The following is a 19,304-nucleotide window of genomic DNA, read 5'->3' as shown; positions in this document are numbered from 1 at the left end:
CGCTTCCAGGGCGCGGTCACTGGACGTGTCTGCCCCTTTAAGGTGTGAGCTGGGGGCGGGGCCCTGGAGGCTTCTGACAGGCTGACGTCACCAGACGGGGTTGGGGCGGTGGGGCGGAAAGCTGGGTTAACTTTTAAAGGCGCGGCCTCGTCGCTCCCTCTCCCAGACGACTCACGGGCCGGCCAGAGCGCACCTCCCCTTTAAGGAGCGAGGCAGGGGCGGGACCTGGAGAACCCCGCCCCCCAGACCTCTTTAAGGCGCGGCCCTCGTCCGCCGGCAGAAAAGCGGCTTAAAGGCGACGCGTGGCGCGATGGCGGCGTTCCCCGGCGGGGCGCGGGCGCTGCGGTTGCTGCCGTTGCTGCTGCTGCTGCCGCTGCCGCTGGGAGGCCCGCGCGGTGGGGACGGCTACTTCCCCGAGGAGCGCTGGAGCCCCGAGTCCCCGCTGCAGGCGCCGCGCGTGCTCATCGCGCTGCTGGCGCGGAACGCGGCGCCCGCGCTGCCGGCCACGCTGGGCGCCCTGGAGCGGCTGCGCCACCCGCGGGAGCGCACGGCGCTGTGGTGAGCGGCGGCCCGGGCGCGGGGCTCGGCTGTGCCCCGGGGGGGCGCGGTTCTGCACCGCAGAGACTCGGGTTTGCACCCGGGGAACCGGCGATGTCCCCGAAGGCCGGTTCCGTCCCCATTGCAGCTGGGGACCCCGAGCTGCCGCCCCCTCCGCCGGGTCCTGGGCTGCTGCCAGCCCTCACAGCCGGCGGCGACCCTAGGACCCCCGGAACGGGCCAGGCTGGTGCTTCCAGACCCTTCCGGCGCGCTGCGTGGCTGCCAGACCCAGTGAGACCCCAGTGACCTGAGAGTAGAGGCCTGCAGGCCGCGGGGACAAATGGGCCCTTCTCCTAAGGGACGAGGCAGCTATGAAGACACCGTGACTCAGTTTCCCTGTTGCCTCACAGCAATGCGCTTCACAAACGTTCAGCAGTGCAGCTCAGGGCTACCTGGTTACTGCGCAGGAGGGTGCCCCCCCCCCAGACAGGGTTTCCCTGTAGCCTTGGAGGCTGTCCTGGAACTCGCGCTGTAGGCCAGGCTGGCCTCGAACTCACAGAGATCCGCCTGCCTCTGTCTCCAGAGGGTTGGGGTTGAAGGTGTGCGCTGCCACGGCCTGCTGGAGGGCGCTGTACCCAGGGCGTTTGCAGCTGGTGGTGGCTGAGCCAGCATGGGGACCCCGGTGCTTCCTGTTTTTCTCAACTTGGCTTTGTTTCCCAACTGCTCTGACCTTGTCATCCCTCACGCTCACAGGGTGGCCACGGATCACAACGCTGACAACACTTCAGCCATACTCCGAGAGTGGCTGGTGGCTGTGAAGGGTTTGTACCACTCTGTGGAGTGGCGACCAGCGGAGGAGCCCAGGTGAGCCTCTGGCACCCAAACCTAAGACGCTGGGAGCCAGCTCTTCCCACCCCACGGGGGACTTGGCCACATCCTGACCTTTGTCCCCGCTGTCTTTCTCCATTGTCCATCCTTGGACACACACCTGCCACACCTCATGGCAGAATTCCTTTGTGTCCCGTGGCGGTCTGCGGCTGTTCCGCCCCTCTAATGTCACTACTTAGCCAGGCTGGCCTGGAACTTGCCATCCTCCGGCCTCAGTCTCCTGGGGCTGGGATCACAGATCCCCACCCCACACCAGCCCGTGGGTTGCATCCAGTAAGCGCCCTGGGCTCTCCTGTTCCTTCTGTGCCCTGGATGGCCGGGGGTCTCTAGCCAGGCGGAAGTCTCTGTGGTCCTCAGCTTTCGTTCGAGCCTCTGCACTCGTGGGCAGGACACGCGGCCCTGCCCCTTGGTCCCCACGCTCTCCGTGGGGGCCTTCAGGTCGCTGAGCCTCACCCTCTGCGAAGCTCGCGGTCCCTCCAGATGTGACTCGTGCTCTGGGGCCCCGTAGTGCTCCCGGGTCCCACATCACAGCTACTCTCCCACAGCTCCTACCCGGATGAGGAGGGCCCCAAACACTGGTCTGACTCCCGGTATGAGCACGTGATGAAGTTGCGCCAGGCGGCCCTGAAGTCTGCTCGGGACATGTGGGCTGATTACATCATGGTGAGTTTCCGAGTGGGAGAGGTGGTGCTACCCAGAGGGGGGTCAGGAGCCGTGAGCAACCCCACACAGAAAACCTTGTCTCGGGGAGGGGCCTGTGGCTATAGCTCAGTGGGTACTTGGGGCCTGCGTCCCATCCCAGCCCCCCAAAAGAGCACGTGGGCTTTTGCATCTTGGGGTTGGGCACTACATTGTTTTTTGGGGGGAGGGTTCGAGACAGGGTTTCTCTGTAGTCCTGGCTCTCCTGGAACTCGCTCTGTAGACCAGGCTGGCCTAGAACACAGAGATCAGCCTGCCTCTGCCTCCCGAGTGCTGGGAGTAAAGGCTGCGCCGCCACCGCCCAGCTACGTTGTATTTTTAAAAATACACGTTTTAGAGCAACATTACTTGTGCGTGAGGGGCGTGCGCGGTCGGGACAGCTTGCAGGCGGGGCTCTCTCTCTCTCTCCCACCCTGTGGGTCTTGGGGGTTGGGGGCACGAGCTAGGTGTGTGATGTAAGTGCCAGGCAGTGGCTAAAGCCTGACTTCCTCTTCCCCGACTTGCAGTAGCCTGTAAGGAGGAAGTCTCTGGGGCTGGAGAGCCCAGTGAGTGGGAGCCCTGGCTGCTCTTAAGGTAACCCAGGGTCAGTTCACAAGCCGCTGACTTCAGGTCCTGGGGAATCTGGTGCCCCCTTCTGGTCTGTGTGGGCACTGCACTCACCCCCCCCCCCTTTTCCGATTTTTAAGATTTTTTAATTTATTTATTATGGATACAACATCCCGCCTCCATGTACATCTACACATCAGAAGAGGGCACCAGATCTCATTACGGATGGTTATGAGCCACCAAGTGGTTGCTGGGAATTGAACTCAGGTCCTCTGGAAGAGCAGTCAGTGCTCTTAACCTCTGAGCCATCTCTCCAGCCCCCGATTTATATTATTCTTTTGTGGGTTTTTTTTTTTTTGAGACGAGGTTTCTCTGTGTGGCCCTGGCTGTCCTGGAACTCGCTCTGTAGACCAGGCTGGCCTAGAACTCAGGTCCACCTGCCTCTGCCTCCCGGGTGCTGGTATTAAAGGTGTGCGCCACCACACTCGGCTAGATTACCTTATTTTTATTTGTGTTTATGGTGTTTTGCCTGCATGTCTGTCTGTGCAGCACATGTGGCCTGGCGCCTGTAGAGGTCAGGAGAGGGTGTCGTGTCCCCTGGAACTGGAGTCACAGATAACTGTGAGACCATGGAGGTGCTGGCGTCTGAACTGGGCTCCCTGCAAGAGCAGCACGTGCTGTTTGTAACTGCCGAGCCATCTCTTCAGTCCCCAGTGGTGTGTGAGTGTGTGTGTGTGTGTGAGTGCGTGCGTATGCACATGTGTGTGAGAGTATGCGTGTGTGTGCATGCGTGTGTGTATGAGCGTGTGTGTGCGTGTGCGTGTGTGAGTATGCATGTGTGTGCATGTGTGTGCGCGCGTGAGTGTGTGAGTATGCATGTGTGCATGTGTGTGTGTGCGCACGTGCATGTGAGTATACATGTGTATATGTGTGTGTGCGTGCGTGTGTGAGTATGCATGCGTGTGCATGCATGTGTGTGTGCGTGTGTGTGTGTGCACATGTGTGTGTGCATGCAACATCGGTCTGAGTGCCCGCAGGTCTCTGTCCCTGCCCGCAGGGCCTCTCTTCAGACGGTAGACTCAGGCGTGGCTGCTCCTGGGTCTGCTTGCGGCCCTGAGAGTGTTTGCCTTGGATTCCAGGGTCTCGTCTGCTCTGTTCTGATTGGTCCTTTACTTGCTGTGTTTCCTCGCTTGTAGCTTTCACTAGCTGGAACCTGTGTCCTCCAGCCTCAGCCTCCCGGGTGCTGGGATAACTGGCAGGGGCTCCGTCACTTTAACCCGCGCTGTTTTGCCCTGTGCAGTTGCTGGGCTCTCGAGACTGCCGGAGGGGCGGAGAGGCAGTGGGGGGTCTGGCAGCCAGGTTTGCTATGATAGTTAGCCAGGCACCTCAGCTGTGCGCCCGGGTTTGAAACCTAACGTCCCAGCTTTGTGTTGATAACAAATGAATGATAAGGGTCAGCTTAATCATTTATGACTGCTTCAAGCCGGGCGTTGGTGGCGCTCGCCTTTACTCCCAGCACTCAGGAGGCAGAGGCAGGCGGATCTCTGTGAGTTCGAGACCAGCCTGGTCTACAGAGAGAGTTCCAGGACAGCCTCCAAAGCTACAGAGAAACCCTGTCTCGTAAAAACCAAAAGAAAAAAAAAAGAGAGAAGGTAAGTTTTACATATGTCACGCTTCCCACTGTCTGTGACCTGTACTGAAGTCCTCACTGTAGAAGAATCAGTAGACTCACACCTTCAATTATAGCAGAACCTTGGGAACTCAAAAGTGATTCTGGGTAAAAGAGTACACTCTTTCCTCTGGCCAGAAGGCGGACGGGGCAGGTGTGTTAGCACAGTCGCTCTGGATAGTCTGGGGACCATCTAGTAAGCATACCTGATTTAAGGCTTAACTTTGAAACAGTCCATCTTCCATTAGGTTTAACCTGAAAAAATAACAATTTTGAAATGAAGCCTTCTAGCACCAAAATAAAACTTTTTAATCATGGATATAGTCCATAGACTGGCAACTCTATAGATTTTTTTTTCTTTTTTTTGGTTTTTTTCGAGACAGGGTTTCTCTGTTTTGGAGGCTGTCCTGGAACTCACTCTGTAGACCAGGCTGGTCTCGAACTCACAGAGATCCGCCTGCCTCTGCCTCCCCAGTGCTGGGATTAAAGGCATGTGCCACCAACGCCCGGCTCTATCGATCTTTTTATAGGACGTCATTGTGGGATAGTGCAGGCTTTTGAGGCTTGGTTTAGCCAAGTAAAATGAAGTGAGTAAATAAGGAAGCTTGACAACGTCACAGCAAACCTGAGTGCACTCAGGAACTTACAAATCCTGGTTATCCAAAACATACATTGTTACTTTTCTAGATTTCCTAGCAGCTTGCTGTTGGCCTGTTAGCAAAGATGTAAGTAGTCACACATACCCCTGAATCAGCTATTCTCAGGTTCTTATAACATTAAAGATGTAAGTAGTCACACATACCCCTGAATCAGCTATTCTCAGGTTCTTATAACATTAAAGATGTAAGTAGTCACACATACATCCTGAATCAGCTATTCTCAGGTTCTTATAACATTAAAGATGTAAGTAGTCACACATACCCCTGAATCAGCTATTCTCAGGTTCTTATAACATTAAAGATGTAAGTAGTCACACATACACCTGAATCAGCTATTCTCAGGTTCTTATAACATTAAAGATGTAAGTAGTCACACATACACCTGAATCAGCTATTCTCAGGTTCTTATAACATTAAAGATGTAAGTAGTCACACATACACCTGAATCAGCTATTCTCAGGTTCTTATAACATTAAAGATGTAAGTAGTCACACATACACCTGAATCAGCTATTCTCAGGTTCTTATAACATTAAAGATGTAAGTAGTCACACATACACCTGAATCAGCTATTCTCAGGCTCTTTTTTTTTAATTAATTTATTTATTATGAATACAACACCCTACCTCCATGTACACATCAGAAGAGGGCACTAGATCTCATTACAGATGGTTGTGAGCCACCATGTGGTTGCTGGGAATTGAACTCATGACCTCTGGAAGAGCAGTCAGTGCTCTTAACCTCTGAGCTATCTCTCCAGCCCTATTCTCAGGCTCTTATAACATTAAAGCTTATCATCACACGAAAATCTGTACCGATGTAAGTAGTCACACATACATCCTGAATCAGCTATTCTCAGGTTCTTATAACATTAAAGATGTAAGTAGTCACACATACACCTGAATCAGCTATTCTCAGGTTTTTATAACATTAAAGCTTATCATCACACGGAAATCTATACCAATCCAAAATATGTTGGAGAACTGTTTCCTCCGTCTAAAAGGAGGGAGAGCGGTGAATGAAGGGTTCGGAAGGTTATGATTGGTGCTTGATGCCACGTGGTCATCCTGAGATGGTGAGGTCACACAGAGTGTACCCTTTAATCTCAGTTAGGATGGCTACCAGTCATAGGACTGCTTACATCTCGAAGGTCATCAGCCAAGATGGAGGAGAGCAGCTTGACTGCTGTTTAAAACATCCGCTTTGCTAAACAAGAGGTGAACCTGTTACATCTACAGCATAGTACAGGATATTGTAGCAAATTAAGATTCCCACATGTAGGTTTTAATTGTAAGCCTTTTGCTGTAAGTTGTTTGTTTTTTGTTTTTTCAAGACAGGGTTTCTTGCTTTGGAGGCTGTCCTGGAACTCGCTCTGTAGACCAGGCTGGCCTCGAACTCACAGAGATCCACCTGCCTCTGCCTCCCGAGTGCTGGGATTAAAGGCGTGGGCCACTGCCCGGCTGCTACAAGTTTTAAGCCAAATTTTGTTACAGATTCTTTAATTAGACTCAATAAACTTACAAATCAAGCCCCAGACACAATAGTCTTAAAAATTTGAGAGCAGGACACAGAGAAATTCCAGTAGAGGTAAAAGATTTAGGAGTGGAAGTTGTAGAACCTTCCCAGATAAGAGACTTTGGGATCATTTGCCTGTGTGGCGGCAGAAGTTGTTACAATCTGCAAGAATTTGGAACTTGGAGTGTGGGGTCTCAGGAGGACAGCAAAGCTCTAAGAAAATCTCAGGTCTGCCGGGCGGTGGTGGCGCACGCCTTTAATCCCAGCACTCGGGAGGCAGAGGCACGTGGATCTCTGTGAGTTCGAGGCCGGGCTGGACCGACAGCCTCCAAAACAATACAGAGAAACCCTGTCTCGTAAAAACAAAAAAAAAAAAAGCCGGGCGTTGGTGGCGCACGCCTTTAATCCCAGCACTCGGGAGGCAGAGGCAGGCGGATCTCTGTGAGTTCGAGACCAGCCTGGACTACCAAACGAGTTCCAGGACAGCCTCCAAAGCCACAGAGAAACCCTGTCTCGAAAAACAAAAAAACAAAAAAACAAAAAAAAAGAAAGAAAGAAAAGAAAAGAAAATCTCAGGTCAAAGGAATTGAGCAAAGGAGAAAGGATCACAAGAGATATCTGCCGTAGGAGGGCCAGGCAGCCGAGACAGAGCAGTGCAGCCTTAGGGACAGCAGGGACTCCAGGCAGCTGAGACAGAGCAGTGCAGCCTTAGGGACAGCAGGGACTCCAGGCAGCCGAGACAGAGCAGTGCAGCCTTAGGGACAGCAGGGACTCCAGGCAGCTGAGACAGAACAGTGCAGCCTTAGGGACAGCAGGGACTCCAGGCAGCTGAGATAGAACAGTGCAGCCTTAGGGACAGCAGGGACTCCAGGCAGCTGAGACAGAGCAGTGCAGCCTTAGGGACAGCAGGACACGCCTGAGGGAGGGAGGCCTCGCCAAAGTCAGGAGGCAGGGAAACTGGCCATGTGCCAGCCTAGGAAGGAACAAGGAGAGAGCAGGGCTCTCAGGGAAAGGGGGCAAGGGAAGGTTGAAGACCCCACGGGGAGGTGAGGAAGTTCCGGAAGGAGCCGAGGAGCCGCAGGGATTTTAATCCAGGGCGTCCCCAAGCAGACTGAGATTTGTCAGAGAGAAGTGTCCCAAGTCACAAGGGAGAGGCCTCCCTTTCCAAGTGAGGGGGCCCAGTAGGGCGAGAGGAGCTTCCTGGTACACGGGTGGAGAGCGTGCATGTGTGTGAGCGTGCACACGTGTGTGTAAGTGGACAAAGCAGGAAGCTCTGTAGAAGGGGAGAGACCAGTGGTTAGAGCAAGTAGAGCCGTCCAAGTGCCTTAGTGGGTAGAAACCCCACCCCCACCCCCCCACCCCCGTGGGACCTCCATGGTGTTTGTCCCAAGAGGGGTGTGGCTAGGAGGGGAGACTTACTGAGCAGGCGGGGTAGAGATGGATGATTTTCTACACCCTCTCCAGTGCAACAATCCAAATCAGGCCAAATCAAGCTGAATTAGAAAAAGCCCACATTGCCGGGCGTTGGTGGCGCATGCCTTTAATCCCAGCACTTGGGAGGCAGAGGCAGGCGGATCTCTGTGAGTTCGAGACCAGCCTGGTCTACAAGAGCTAGTTCCAGGACAGCCTCCAAAGCCACAGAGAAACCCTGTCTCGAAAAACCAAAAAAAAAAAAAAAAGAAAGAAAAAAAAAAAAAGAAAAAGCCCATATTTAATGGATACAATGTTCCTGGTTGGCCTTCCAGTCCCCAGAGAATACCCTGTGGGAGTGGTCTTAGCATCTCTGGGACAGAGGCCATCATTTGGGGGGCTTTCTGAGATGCAGCAGGGTTTGGAGGGAGATGGTGCAGGGAGCTTGGATGGAACTTCCACCATTCCAGACTCTCTGGGTGTGGGATGCCAGGGGCTGGGTGAGGCTCCCACCAGAACAGGAGGGAAGGAACAGAAGAGTGGACTCCAGGCTGGAGTCTGGCGGGTGGCAGAAGCCAATGATCTGTCCATGGCTTAGGAGGCAGAGGGAACTCATTTGTGCTGTGCCCGAGTTCCAGCCCTGGATGAGTGAAAAAGAAGGACAGCCATGGCTGCTCCTAGGTGTGGTGGAGGGGAAGCTTATCCTGGATAAGAGGGAGTGAAGCCAGAGGCAGGGACACCTGGAGACCACACTGAGCAGAGAAGATGGGGGGGGCACAGGCGAGGGGAGGGACACTGACCAGGTGCTGTAGCCAGGAGGCCAAAGATACGAAAAAGGGCAGGTGACCAAAATGGCTGGATTATGGGGAAGGGAGAGGGGGAAGGGTAGCCAGCCTGAGGGATGCTGGGAGAACCTGGGGGCCATTTCCACTTTGATACATTATAGGTACCTCAGGCTCCTGTCCCAGACTTGAGCTTCTGGAAGCTCCTAGAACTTTGTGGAACCTATTGGGGCGTCCCGGAACAGACACGGTGAACCCTTCCCTGCTTTGGCTTTGTGGTTTGGGGTTGGCTCTTTGCACTCCCCCTCCGCCAGCCTGGCGAGAGGTCACTGTGAGGGTTAGCATAAGCTTTTTATAGTAGGTTCTGCTTTTCAGCAGTAGGGACTTGGGAGCATAGCTCAGAAATGAGGGATCACTTCCGTGGAAGCAAAGGGTCTCTCCAGGGTGAATTTCAGATGTGGCCTCTTGCTCTGTAGAAATGTTTTGTGTAAGGGCATCCGGTTCTGTTAACGCCGGGCTCACCAGCCCTAATTCTCCTTTAATGTAACTATTCACTCTAAACCAGGCTGGCCTGAAACTCGCAGAGACCCACTGGCCTCTGCCTCTGAGTGCTGGGACAGCAGGCGTGCGCCAGTTATTTGTTTCCGGTTTCTGAGACAGGGTTTCTCGGTGTAGCCTGTCTGTCCTGGAACTTTCTCTGGAGACCAGGCTGGCTTCAGACTCAGAGATCCGCCTTGGCCTCAAGGCGCACCACTATGCCAGCTAAGGCCCACTGTTACTAGACCTCCTAATGTCCCTCTTCCTGCAGAGACTGTGCGTGTCGTGTGCGTGTTGTGTTTGCGTGTGTTGTGTGTGCGTGTTGTGTGTGTGTTGTGTGCGCGTGTTGTGTGTGTATGTGTTGTGTGAATGTGTGTTGTGTGTGCGCATGTTGTGTGCGTGTGTTGTCTGTGTGTTGTGTGTGCACGTGTTGTCTGAGTGCGTGTTGTGTGTTCGTGTGTTGTATGAGTGCGTGTTGTGTGCGTGTGTTGTGTGCGCGTGTTGTGTGCGCGTGTTGTGTGCGTGTGTTGTCTGTGTGTTGTGTGTGCACGTGTTGTCTGAGTGCGTGTTGTGTGTATGTGTTGTGTGTATGCATGTTGTGTGTGTGCACGCGTGTTGGGGCAGGTGAGGCCCAGCTGCCTGCCATGAGGATATTTTGTAACTGCTTGGTTTAACTGAGCTGCAGCTCACCTAACACTAAATTAATCTTTTGTGTGTGGGGGGGGGTTGTTTATGGAGACAGATTCTCTGTGTTGTCCCAGCTGTCCTGGAACTAGTGGTGTGTACCAGGCTGGCCTTCAACTCACAGAGGTCTGCCTGTCTCTACCTCCCAAGGGCTGGAATCACTGGCCCAACTAGTTATTTTTATTTTTTGAGATTTATTTATTTATTACATATACAGTGTTCTGTGCAGGCCAGAAGAGGGCACCAGATCTCATTGCAGATGGCTGTGAGCCACCATGTGGTTGTTGGGAACTGAACTCAGGACCTCTGGGAGAACAGCCAGTGCTCTTAGCTGCTGAGCCATCTCTCCAGCCTCCCACTAGCTCTTATAACCTAAGTTGGCCATTTATATTAATCTGCTCTCTGCCACGTGGCCCATTCCCTCTGTACCATATGCTTCCCCTCGTCTGTCTGTGAATCCCACATGCCTCAGATGCGTTCCCAGAGTGCCTCTCTCTGCCTGGAAGTCGTCCCTGCCCCCCCATCCTCTCCTGCCTAGCTTTGACCATTCAGCTTTTTTTTTTTCAAGACAGGGCTTATTTGTGCAACAGTCCTGGCTGTCCTGGAACTCGCTTTGTCGAGCAGGCTGGCCTCATATTAAAGCAATCAGAAAGTCCCTTAGGCAGGTGAGGAAACACAGGCATCTTCACACAGTGAACAAAAGATCATCCAATCAGCGTGAATTTGTGTGTGCGTCTGTCTGGCGACTGAGTGATATTCCAAAGCGTGGGGCATTTGTATAGTTCACTTTTTGGCTCCTGTGAAGGGTGACATATTTGAACCTGTGTCTTCCATTCTTTAGGGTTCATCTCCCAGGATGGAAAGTTAGACTTATTTTTCTCTCATTTTTGGAGGTACGGCCAGGCTGCCCTGGCTCACACAAGATTCCAGTGTTTGCAGGGACCAGGTGGGACTAGCTTGACCCACAGATCCCCAGGGCAGCCGCCTCCCCAGCTGGGGACACCCAGGGATCCCAGCTGCGCCCCCAGCCCTGGATCCCAGCTGCGCCCCCAGCCCTGGTAGCCAGGGTTTCAGGGTCTCTCTGATGCTGGAGGAACCCAGTGGTGAGCTCCACGTGCACAGTTCTGGGATCGCTGACATAAGACAGCTTTCTCCATGGGGCTGAGCGTGCTTTATCAGTGCCCCGGCCTGACAGCCCAGCGCTTTTATCTTTACATGTGTAAATGCATACTTGACCCGTGTGCGTGTCTGTGTGCCTCATACCTGCCTGGTGCCCATGGAGACCAGAAGAGGGCGTCAAGCCCTTGGAGCTGGAGTTACAAACGGTTGTGAGCCACGCTGTGGGTGCAGGGAACCAAACCCGTGTCCCTCGCAAGAGCAGCTGAGCCACCTCTGCAGCCCCTCAGAGGCACCGCGAGGACTAAGGTCTCCCGGGATGTCCGTGCCTCCGCCCCGGCCTGGTCACGCTGACTGCAGGTCGCCCTTTCAGTTTGTGGACAGCGACAACTTGATCACCAACCCTGACACCCTGAGTCTTCTCATCGCCGAGAACAAGACTGTGGTGGCCCCGATGCTGGACTCCCGCGCAGCCTACTCCAACTTTTGGTGCGGAATGACTTCCCAGGTAGGCAGGGCGAGGCAGTGGTCAGCGCTCTGACGGACAAGCATTGGGGTGGGTCTGCGGGTGCCCCCACCCCTTCTTTACTGAGAGACTGGCTCTAGTTTACGTGTCAACAGCTACGAAGAGGGGTCCGGGAGGGGCAACTGGGGGTGGCTCCCATGGTCCACTACGACGGGTGACGACAGTGAGAGTGCTGGAGGCCACAGCACCCTTGCGGACCCTGCCGTAGCTGGGTGCAGGCACCGCAGTGCACCCACTGTGGGCTCCGGCGCCCCTGGTCCCTCCCCGCAGGGCTACTACAAGCGCACCCCTGCGTACATCCCCATCCGAAAGCGGGACCGCCGCGGCTGCTTCGCGGTTCCCATGGTGCACTCGACCTTCCTCATCGACCTGCGGAAGGCTGCGTCCAGGAACCTGGCCTTCTACCCGCCACACCCTGACTACACCTGGTCATTTGACGACATCATTGTCTTTGCCTTCTCCTGCAAGCAGGCGGGTGAGTGGGGCTCTGTGGGTTCCGCACTGGGCGAGACCAAGGCCACGAGTGCAGATGTGCGGGCTCAGCCGTGTGCACGGAGTTCTGCTGCCCGGCTCTGCAGCTTCAGCACACGCCCCGCCCCGCCCCCACCCCCCACCTTCACCCCCGCCCCCACCACCACCGGACATGCGACATGCGTGATTACCATTTTCACCTTCTCCCAAGTGTGTGAGTGTGAGTGCGTCTCTATGTGAGTGTGTGTGTCTCTGTGTGTGTGTCTATGTGAGTGTGTCTATGTGAGTGCGTGTGAGTGTGTCTGTGTATGTGTGTCTCTGTGTCTGTGTGAATGTGTGTTTCTGTGAGTGTGTGAGTGTGTGTCTCTGTGTGTGTGTCTGTGTATTTGTGTCTGTGTCTCTGTGTGTGTATCTCTGTGAGTGTCTGTGAGTGTGTGTGTGTCTCTGTGTGTGAGTGTGTCTCTGTGAGTGTGTGTCTCTGTGTGTGTGTCTGTGTGTGAGTGTGTGTCTCTGTGTGTGTGACTCTGTGTCTCTGTGTATGAGTGTGTGTCTCTGTGTCTCTGTGTGAGTGTGTGTGTCTCTGTGTCTCTGTGTGTGAGTGTATGTGTCTCTGTGTGTGAGTGTGTCTCTGTGAGTGTGTGTGTCTCTGTGTGTGTGTCTCTGTGTGTGAGTGTGTGTCTCTGTGTGTGAGTGTGTGTGTCTCTGTGTCTCTGTGTGTGAGTGTATGTGTCTCTGTGTGTGAGTGTGTCTCTGTGAGTGTGTGTGTCTCTGTGTGTGTGTCTCTGTGTATGAGTGTGTGTCTCTGTGTGTGTGAGTGTGTGTGTCTCTGTGTGTGAGTGTGTGTCTCTGTGTCTCTGTGTGTGAGTGTGTCTGTCTCTGTGTCTGTGTGAGTGTGTCTCTGTGTGTGTGTGAGTGTGTGTGTCTCTGTGTCTCTGTGTGTGTGAGTCAGAGGAGAACCTGCAGCCATCCGTTCTCTCCACTGTGGGTCCTGGGGATGACACTCAGATCTTAGGGCGGTGGTGGCCACGCCTTTAATCCCAGCACCCGGGAGGCAGAGGCAGGGGGATGTCTGTGAGTTCATTTAAAGAATGGCCAAGATCTGAAATGTAGAAACTTGATGCTTGAGTTGCGGTGTCACGCAGCCCAGGCATGTGCCACACTGACTTGTCTCTTGCCCGCCCCAGAGGTGCAGATGTATGTGTGCAATAAGGAGGTGTATGGCTTCCTGCCCGTGCCACTGCGTGCACACAGCAGTCTGCAGGACGAAGCGGAGAGCTTCACGCATGTGCAGCTGGAGGTCATGGGTGAGTGCTCGGGCCGTGGCTGTCTCGAGTGCACCCTGCTGCTGGGGTGTGACTCGGGACGCCGGGGCCAAGGGATCTCGAGTGGCAGGCCAGCCTGGCCACAGCTGAGACCCCAGCCAGGCAGCTGACCCCGCTTTGCAGTGAACTCACGAAGGCCGGGCACCCATGTAGCGTTTAGGGGACACTTTTAGAGTGCCATCAGCCAGTGTGAGCCTCAGCGTTTCTGTGAAGCTGGAGAGTGTGCCTGGGGAGAGCAGGGCTGGACCCCTAAGTCATCACACATGCTACTGGAGTGACTCTGCAGTAGCTGTTGAGCACCTGCTGTATACCAGGCTCCGTGCTAGGCACTGGGAGTCTAATGTGAGTGGACAGACCCTACATTGCTCCCAACACATTAGAAGTGGAGTTAGGAGAGCAGGAACAATGCCTTGAACCCACGGCCTGACGCCGTGGGGAGAAGAGATGGCTGAGCGTCAGAGACCCAGAGGCTGCCCCAGGCTGTCAGCGGAAGCCTAAGTTGCTCTGGGCAGCAGGGTGGCATGGGTGAAGGCCCTGGGGCAGGAATGGGCTACTTGGGCACCGGTGTCAAGGGCTGAGGTGGCCCATAGCCCAGTCGTACTGGGAGCTTGGAGGGCATGGGGTCCATTACCCCGGTGACCCCTGCTTTCCCCTCAGTGAAGCACCCGCCAGTGCAGCTGTCCCGATTCATCCCTGCACCCAGCAAGACTGCGGACAAGATGGGCTTCGATGAGGTGGGCTGCGCCCCACCCTGCCCCGCCCCACCCCGCCCTAACCCAACGGGCTCCTGCCCCACCCCTACCCTGCCCCGCCCCACCCCTGCCCCATCCCATCCCATCCTACCCCACCCCACCCTACCCCACCCCTGCCTCCATCCCCGTGGGAGAGGTGGCCTCTGATCTGGGGCTCACTGAGACTCTCCTTCCACAGGTCTTCATGATCAACCTGAAGAGGAGGCAGGACCGGCGAGAACGCATGCTGAGGGCCCTGCATGAGCAGGAGATTGACTGCCAGCTGGTGGAGGCCGTGGATGGCAAGTATGTCACTCACAAGCGTGGGCGTGTGTGCACGTGTGTGCGTATGCTTACACATACAGAGGTGTGGGTGGAGCCAGGAAAGCAGGAAGGCTTCTCTCCCTTGGACAGGCTGCCATGCTCTTGAACATGGGGTGGGTGTGGGCTCAGACCAGCCAGGTGGGCGGATCACAGCAGGGCAGAGGGTGATCAGTAGACAGCTGTTTCTGTTGACCCTCTTACCTCACCCCTATAAGCATTTCGACAGATCCTGTGGGGTGGACAGGGATGGATTATGGGTGAGAGCCAAAGAATACTGGGTGTTACAGCTCGGATGGAAAGGTATTCTGTCGCTCGCTCGGGAGTCATGGGATACTAAGTGTTACAAGGTATTCTGGGACTCTGGAGCCAAGGACTACCACAGGTCACAGTAAGCCTAGAAACTCACAGCCTTGCTTCAGGGAGAGGCTTCCCCAGAGCTCTGCAGGAGAGGGCGTCCGCACGAGGTTGTTACAGTTCCCCTGGCGAGGTTGTTACAGTTCGCTAGAAGGTTTCCCCTGAGAAAGTGTTACTGCCCTGCTCAACTCGCTCTGCCAGACCTGCTCGATTAGCTCTGCTCAGCTCTGGCAAAAAGTTACTTCTCTCCTCTGCTCCATTCAGCGAAGGAAAGTCTCACCCAAACCTCATTCAAGAGATTTATTGGGAGGGAAGAATCCAGGAGAGCGGCTGCCCCCTGCCAGGGTGGAAGAGGACAGCCAGGCAGCCCTTACAGCCAGAAGCTGCGCAGACACAGGGTTTATATAGGGATTCTTAGTTTTCCAGGGTGGGGATTGGTCGGATTGCAATCCCTGAGCTCACATTGGCTAGAGCTCCTGCTCAAGGATTGGTTAGTTTTCTGCACAGGTTTAGGGTCAGATTTGACTCTGGTTTCAAGGCCAAAGTGTGTTTCTTTCTCTGGTCCTTTTTAGCCTTTTGGCTCCGATTTTAGGGCCAGGGAGTATTTCTTTCACTGACTCAGATTCCAGGGACAAAGTGTCTTTCTTTTGCACTGGTTTCAGGGTCAGGGTACATTTCTTTGTTTCTGGTTACAGGGCCAAAGTGTGTGTCTTTGGCTCTGTCGGGGTGTGTCTTTGGCTCTGTCGGGGTGTGTCTTTGGCTCTGTTGGGGTGTGTCTTTGGCTCTGTCGGGGTGTGTCTTTGGCTCTGTCGGGGTGTGTCTTTGGCTGACCCTTTCCCTACAACCCCTCCCCATCTCCATCTCTTCCTCTCCTCCCCCTTGGTTTCCTCACCATCCTCGCCGTCTTTCCTACCCCACCCCCCACAGAGCCATGAACACCAGCCAGGTGGAGGCCTTGGGCATTCAGATGCTGCCTGGCTACCAGGACCCCTACCATGGGCGACCACTCACCAAAGGAGAGCTGGGCTGCTTTCTCAGCCACTACAACATCTGGAAGGAGGTAAGTGTCTGGGGTGAGGGAGCCTGGCCCCGCAGTCCTGGGTCTCCTCACAGATTCGGTGGGGCCCAGGGGCCCAGGAGGGACTGTGGTCCCCATGCTGCCGCCTGACTACAGCAGGACCTGCAGTGCGCTACAATGTCGATGAACCGTCTTCACATTGGCTCTGACACTTCTTTCTGAGTGGGGCGGCCATGTCTTAGCATTGCACACGTGCAGAAAATGGGCCTAGGGAGTGGGGGAGGACTGCAGGGGAGGACTGGGGAGTGGGGGAGGACTGCAGGGGAGGACTGGGGAGTGGGGGAGGACTGTAGGGGAGGCCTGGGGAGTGGGAGAGGGCTGCAGGGGAGGCCTGGGGAGTGGGAGAGGGCTGCAGGGGAGGACTGGGGAGTGGGGGAGGACTACAGGGGAGGACTGGGGAGTGGGGGAGGACTGCAGGGGAGGACTAAGGAGTGAGGGAGGACTGCAGGGGAGGATTGGGGAGTGGGGGAGGGCTGCAGGGGAGGACTGCAGGGGAGGACTGGGGAGTGGGGGAGGGCTGCAGGGGAGGCCTGGGGCTGTGATCCCCAACCTGACTCTGATCCCTGTTTCTCTGGCATTGGTATCGCTGGGCCGTATGTTAGGAAACAACAGACAATGATGTGTCATGATGTCACACAGTCAAACTGAGACTTGCAAATTGGTAGCTGGGGGGGGGGTGCCTCCAGATGATGAGATTCTAAGTAATGGGTGCTTGTATGGGCCACCCTTCTTTCCCGAAATGCCTCATGGGCAGTCTGGTAACTCCACTGGGTGACAGTGAAGCCTCCTAGCCCAAGGAGAAGGTGAGAGGAGCCTGATGTTACCAAGAGGAGGGCTTTTGTGTCACCGCCAGGTGACAGGCAAAGTCTGGAGCAGAAAAGCCCAGGCAAGTGGGAGAGAGGACGGGCAAGCATCTGGGTGCGGAAGGTTGGGGTGCACGTTTCCTTCCCGGCCAGCAGCTCTGGCTGGATCTCTGTGACTCGGCGGGGCACCTTCCTCCAGGTGGTCGACCGGGGACTACGGAAGTCACTCGTGTTTGAGGATGACCTGCGATTTGAGATCTTCTTCAAGAGACGTCTGAAGAGCCTCATGAGGGACGTGGAGCGCGAGGGGCTGGACTGGGACCTCATGTAAGGGGGTTGGTGGACGGGTGCAGATGGGACGTCAGCCTGGCCATGGCCAGGACTCAGAGCACCGAGTAGGTCTGGAGCCTGGAAGGCGTCAGAGCTCTGACTGTTGGGTTGGCCTGGCTCCTGCCCAATTCCCCTGTGCCTATGTCTGGGTAGCATCCTCTGCCAGCTAGCAGGGCGTGTGACGAGTCTGGTTCTTCACCCCAGCTATGTGGGCCGGAAGCGCATGCAGGTGGAGCACCCCGAAAAGGCTGTGCCCCGTGTGAGGAACCTGGTGGAGGCCGATTACTCCTACTGGACACTCGCCTATGTCATCTCCCTGCAAGGAGCTCGCAAGCTGCTTGGCGCTAAGCCACTGTCCAAGATGCTGCCTGTGGACGAGTTCCTGCCAGTCATGTTTGACAAGCACCCAGTGTAAGGAGGCTGGGGGAGGAGTCCCAGGGGCATTGGGTGGCAGACCACAGTCTGGAGTCCCGGAAGATCGGGCAGGGAACTGCGGGGCTCTGGGGCCGGAGGCGGTGGGACAGGTCCTGTGGACTCGGGGCAGGGTCTGTTCTGGCCCGTTGGCCTGCATCTCCCTTGTGTCCCTGTCCCCGTGTCCCCAGGTCGGAGTACAAGACTCACTTCTCTCCACGTAACCTGCGCGCATTCTCCGTGGAGCCTCTGCTCGTCTACCCCACACACTACACAGGCGATGACGGCTACGTGAGCGACACCGAGACCTCCGTCGTGTGGAATAACGAGCAGGTTAAGACTGACTGGGACCGCGCCAAGTCCCAGAAGATGCGTGAACAGCAGGCGCTGAGCCGCGAGGCCAAGAACTCAGATGTGCTTCAGTCCCCGCTGGACAGCGCTGCTCGCGATGAGCTCTGACGGAGGGCAAAAGCCAACGCGGCTGCCAGGGCCAGCCCTCACGTGCCTGCCTGGGGCACCACAGCACAGGGCTCTGCAGTAGCCAGTGTCCGTGTCTCATTCAGCGGCCACTTGTACACAGGCAGTATTAATGGAGTGCTTACGGTATGCAGGGCTGGTCTCTGGGAGACTGGGCAAGAAGGAACCCAGTCTGCTGTGTCCGTCCTGAAGGGAGGTTTCTTACTAGAGTGGCGAAAGGCATAATGATCCCCTCATGGGTGATTGATTTGATCATCAGGCGCTTATCAGCCTGAGTCAGATACTGCGCATACATGCTCATTTTTAAATCTGTTTGAGTCTTTATTGAGGGCATACTGGGTGTTGACCACCATTTTTAGCTCTGGGAATACTGAAATAAGAAAAAATTCAATAGCTGGGTGTTGGTGGCGCAGGCCTTTAATTCCAACACTCGGGAGGCAGAGGCAGGCGGATCTCTGTGAGTTCGAGGCCAGCCTGGTCTACAAGAGCGAGTTCCAGGACAGCCTCCAAAACAATACAGAGAAATCCTGACTCGAAAAACAAAAAAAAAAAAAAGAAAGAAAAGAATTCAATATATCAAGTGCCTACTAATGCCAGGTCCTGGGCGCCCCTGAGTTGAGCGCCAACTGTGTGTCACTCACTAGGTGCTGGGGTACAGATCCCAGTGGCATTCACCCCCACGTGCTGGGCTGCATGCTGAGCGCAAGGACAGACCGCCAACAAAGCTGGTTTCTTCAGGTAGCAAGCGCTTATTGAGCTCCTGTGTGTGCCTCAGGGACTCCCCGTTGAGTTGAGGAATAGCCACGCTTCAACCTGCCTGGGAAGACAGCATCTTCGGAAGACCTTGTCCTGAGGGGGGTTGCTCTCCTCACACTTGATGGCTGAGTTGCACAGTACTCACGGCCTCACAAGTGCCCCTGCAGGGGGCGTGGTGGGGACTGGGACTCTTGCCCATCCCCCGCTCCCATATCTCCTCCCTACCCTTGAGTCTCAGGTGGCCCCTGCCTGCTCGTGTGTGGGGGCCTTGAAGTGGCCCAGTTGCGTTGGGATATGCTCTTCTTTGCCTTACAGTGTGTCTCCCCGCAGGGCCAGGGGTCATTGTGCCTTCAAAGCCAAACTGAATGTCAGCAGGCAGCAGACGTGCGGGGACAGCTGCCTGCCTGCTCAGATCTTGGTAACCTGCTCACGATTGTATTAAATACTTGTGGTTGGTTTTCACTGAAGCCTGTGGTCTTGCTGCCCTGCCAGTCAAGATTTGTTGGTCAGTGGGCTTGAAGGCCCATCCTTGTATACCCCGGCACTTAAGGGGGTATGGGTCAGGGTGTTAGGAGTGTCATGTCACCCCGCTCCATAAGCACCCCTGGGAGTGTCTGATGCTGTGGAGGCCATCACGTGTGTGCTCCCAAGGAATCGGACACCATGTTTGGATTATCAGA

At 55.4% G+C, this 19,304-nt stretch overlaps 1 protein-coding gene across 1 annotated transcript; it reads left to right on the top strand.

Annotated features, from left to right (window-relative positions):
- Nucleotides 1-285: 285 nt before the first annotated feature.
- On the top strand, nucleotides 286-19,091 carry Colgalt1 (collagen beta(1-O)galactosyltransferase 1). Its single transcript, XM_040742121.1, has 12 exons — nucleotides 286-558; nucleotides 1,291-1,401; nucleotides 1,971-2,088; nucleotides 11,415-11,549; nucleotides 11,838-12,042; nucleotides 13,223-13,342; nucleotides 14,018-14,094; nucleotides 14,291-14,397; nucleotides 15,697-15,829; nucleotides 16,850-16,977; nucleotides 17,185-17,391; nucleotides 17,583-19,091. Exons 1-12 carry the CDS (start codon nucleotides 311-313, stop codon nucleotides 17,848-17,850), a joined length of 1,857 nt encoding a protein of 618 aa, XP_040598055.1. The 5' UTR covers nucleotides 286-310; the 3' UTR covers nucleotides 17,851-19,091.
- The last annotated feature ends 213 nt before the right edge of the window (nucleotides 19,092-19,304 follow it).

The sequence above is a fragment of the Mesocricetus auratus genome, unplaced genomic scaffold (genome assembly GCF_017639785.1).
Source record: "Mesocricetus auratus isolate SY011 unplaced genomic scaffold, BCM_Maur_2.0 Super-Scaffold_6731, whole genome shotgun sequence".
NCBI lineage: Eukaryota > Metazoa > Chordata > Mammalia > Rodentia > Cricetidae > Mesocricetus > Mesocricetus auratus.
Note: the sequence above shows the minus strand (reverse complement) of the source record. Positions and strands in the feature narration are given on the sequence as shown.

Coding starts and splice junctions, on each gene's coding strand:
- Colgalt1 (XM_040742121.1), top strand. CDS start 311: ATGGCGGCGTTCCCCGGCGGGGCGCGGGCGCTGCGGTTGCTGCCGTTG. Junction 1,402..1,970: donor CGACCAGCGGAGGAGCCCAG/GTGAGCCTCTGG, acceptor ACTCTCCCACAG/CTCCTACCCGGATGAGGAGG. Junction 11,550..11,837: donor GGTGCGGAATGACTTCCCAG/GTAGGCAGGGCG, acceptor CCCTCCCCGCAG/GGCTACTACAAGCGCACCCC.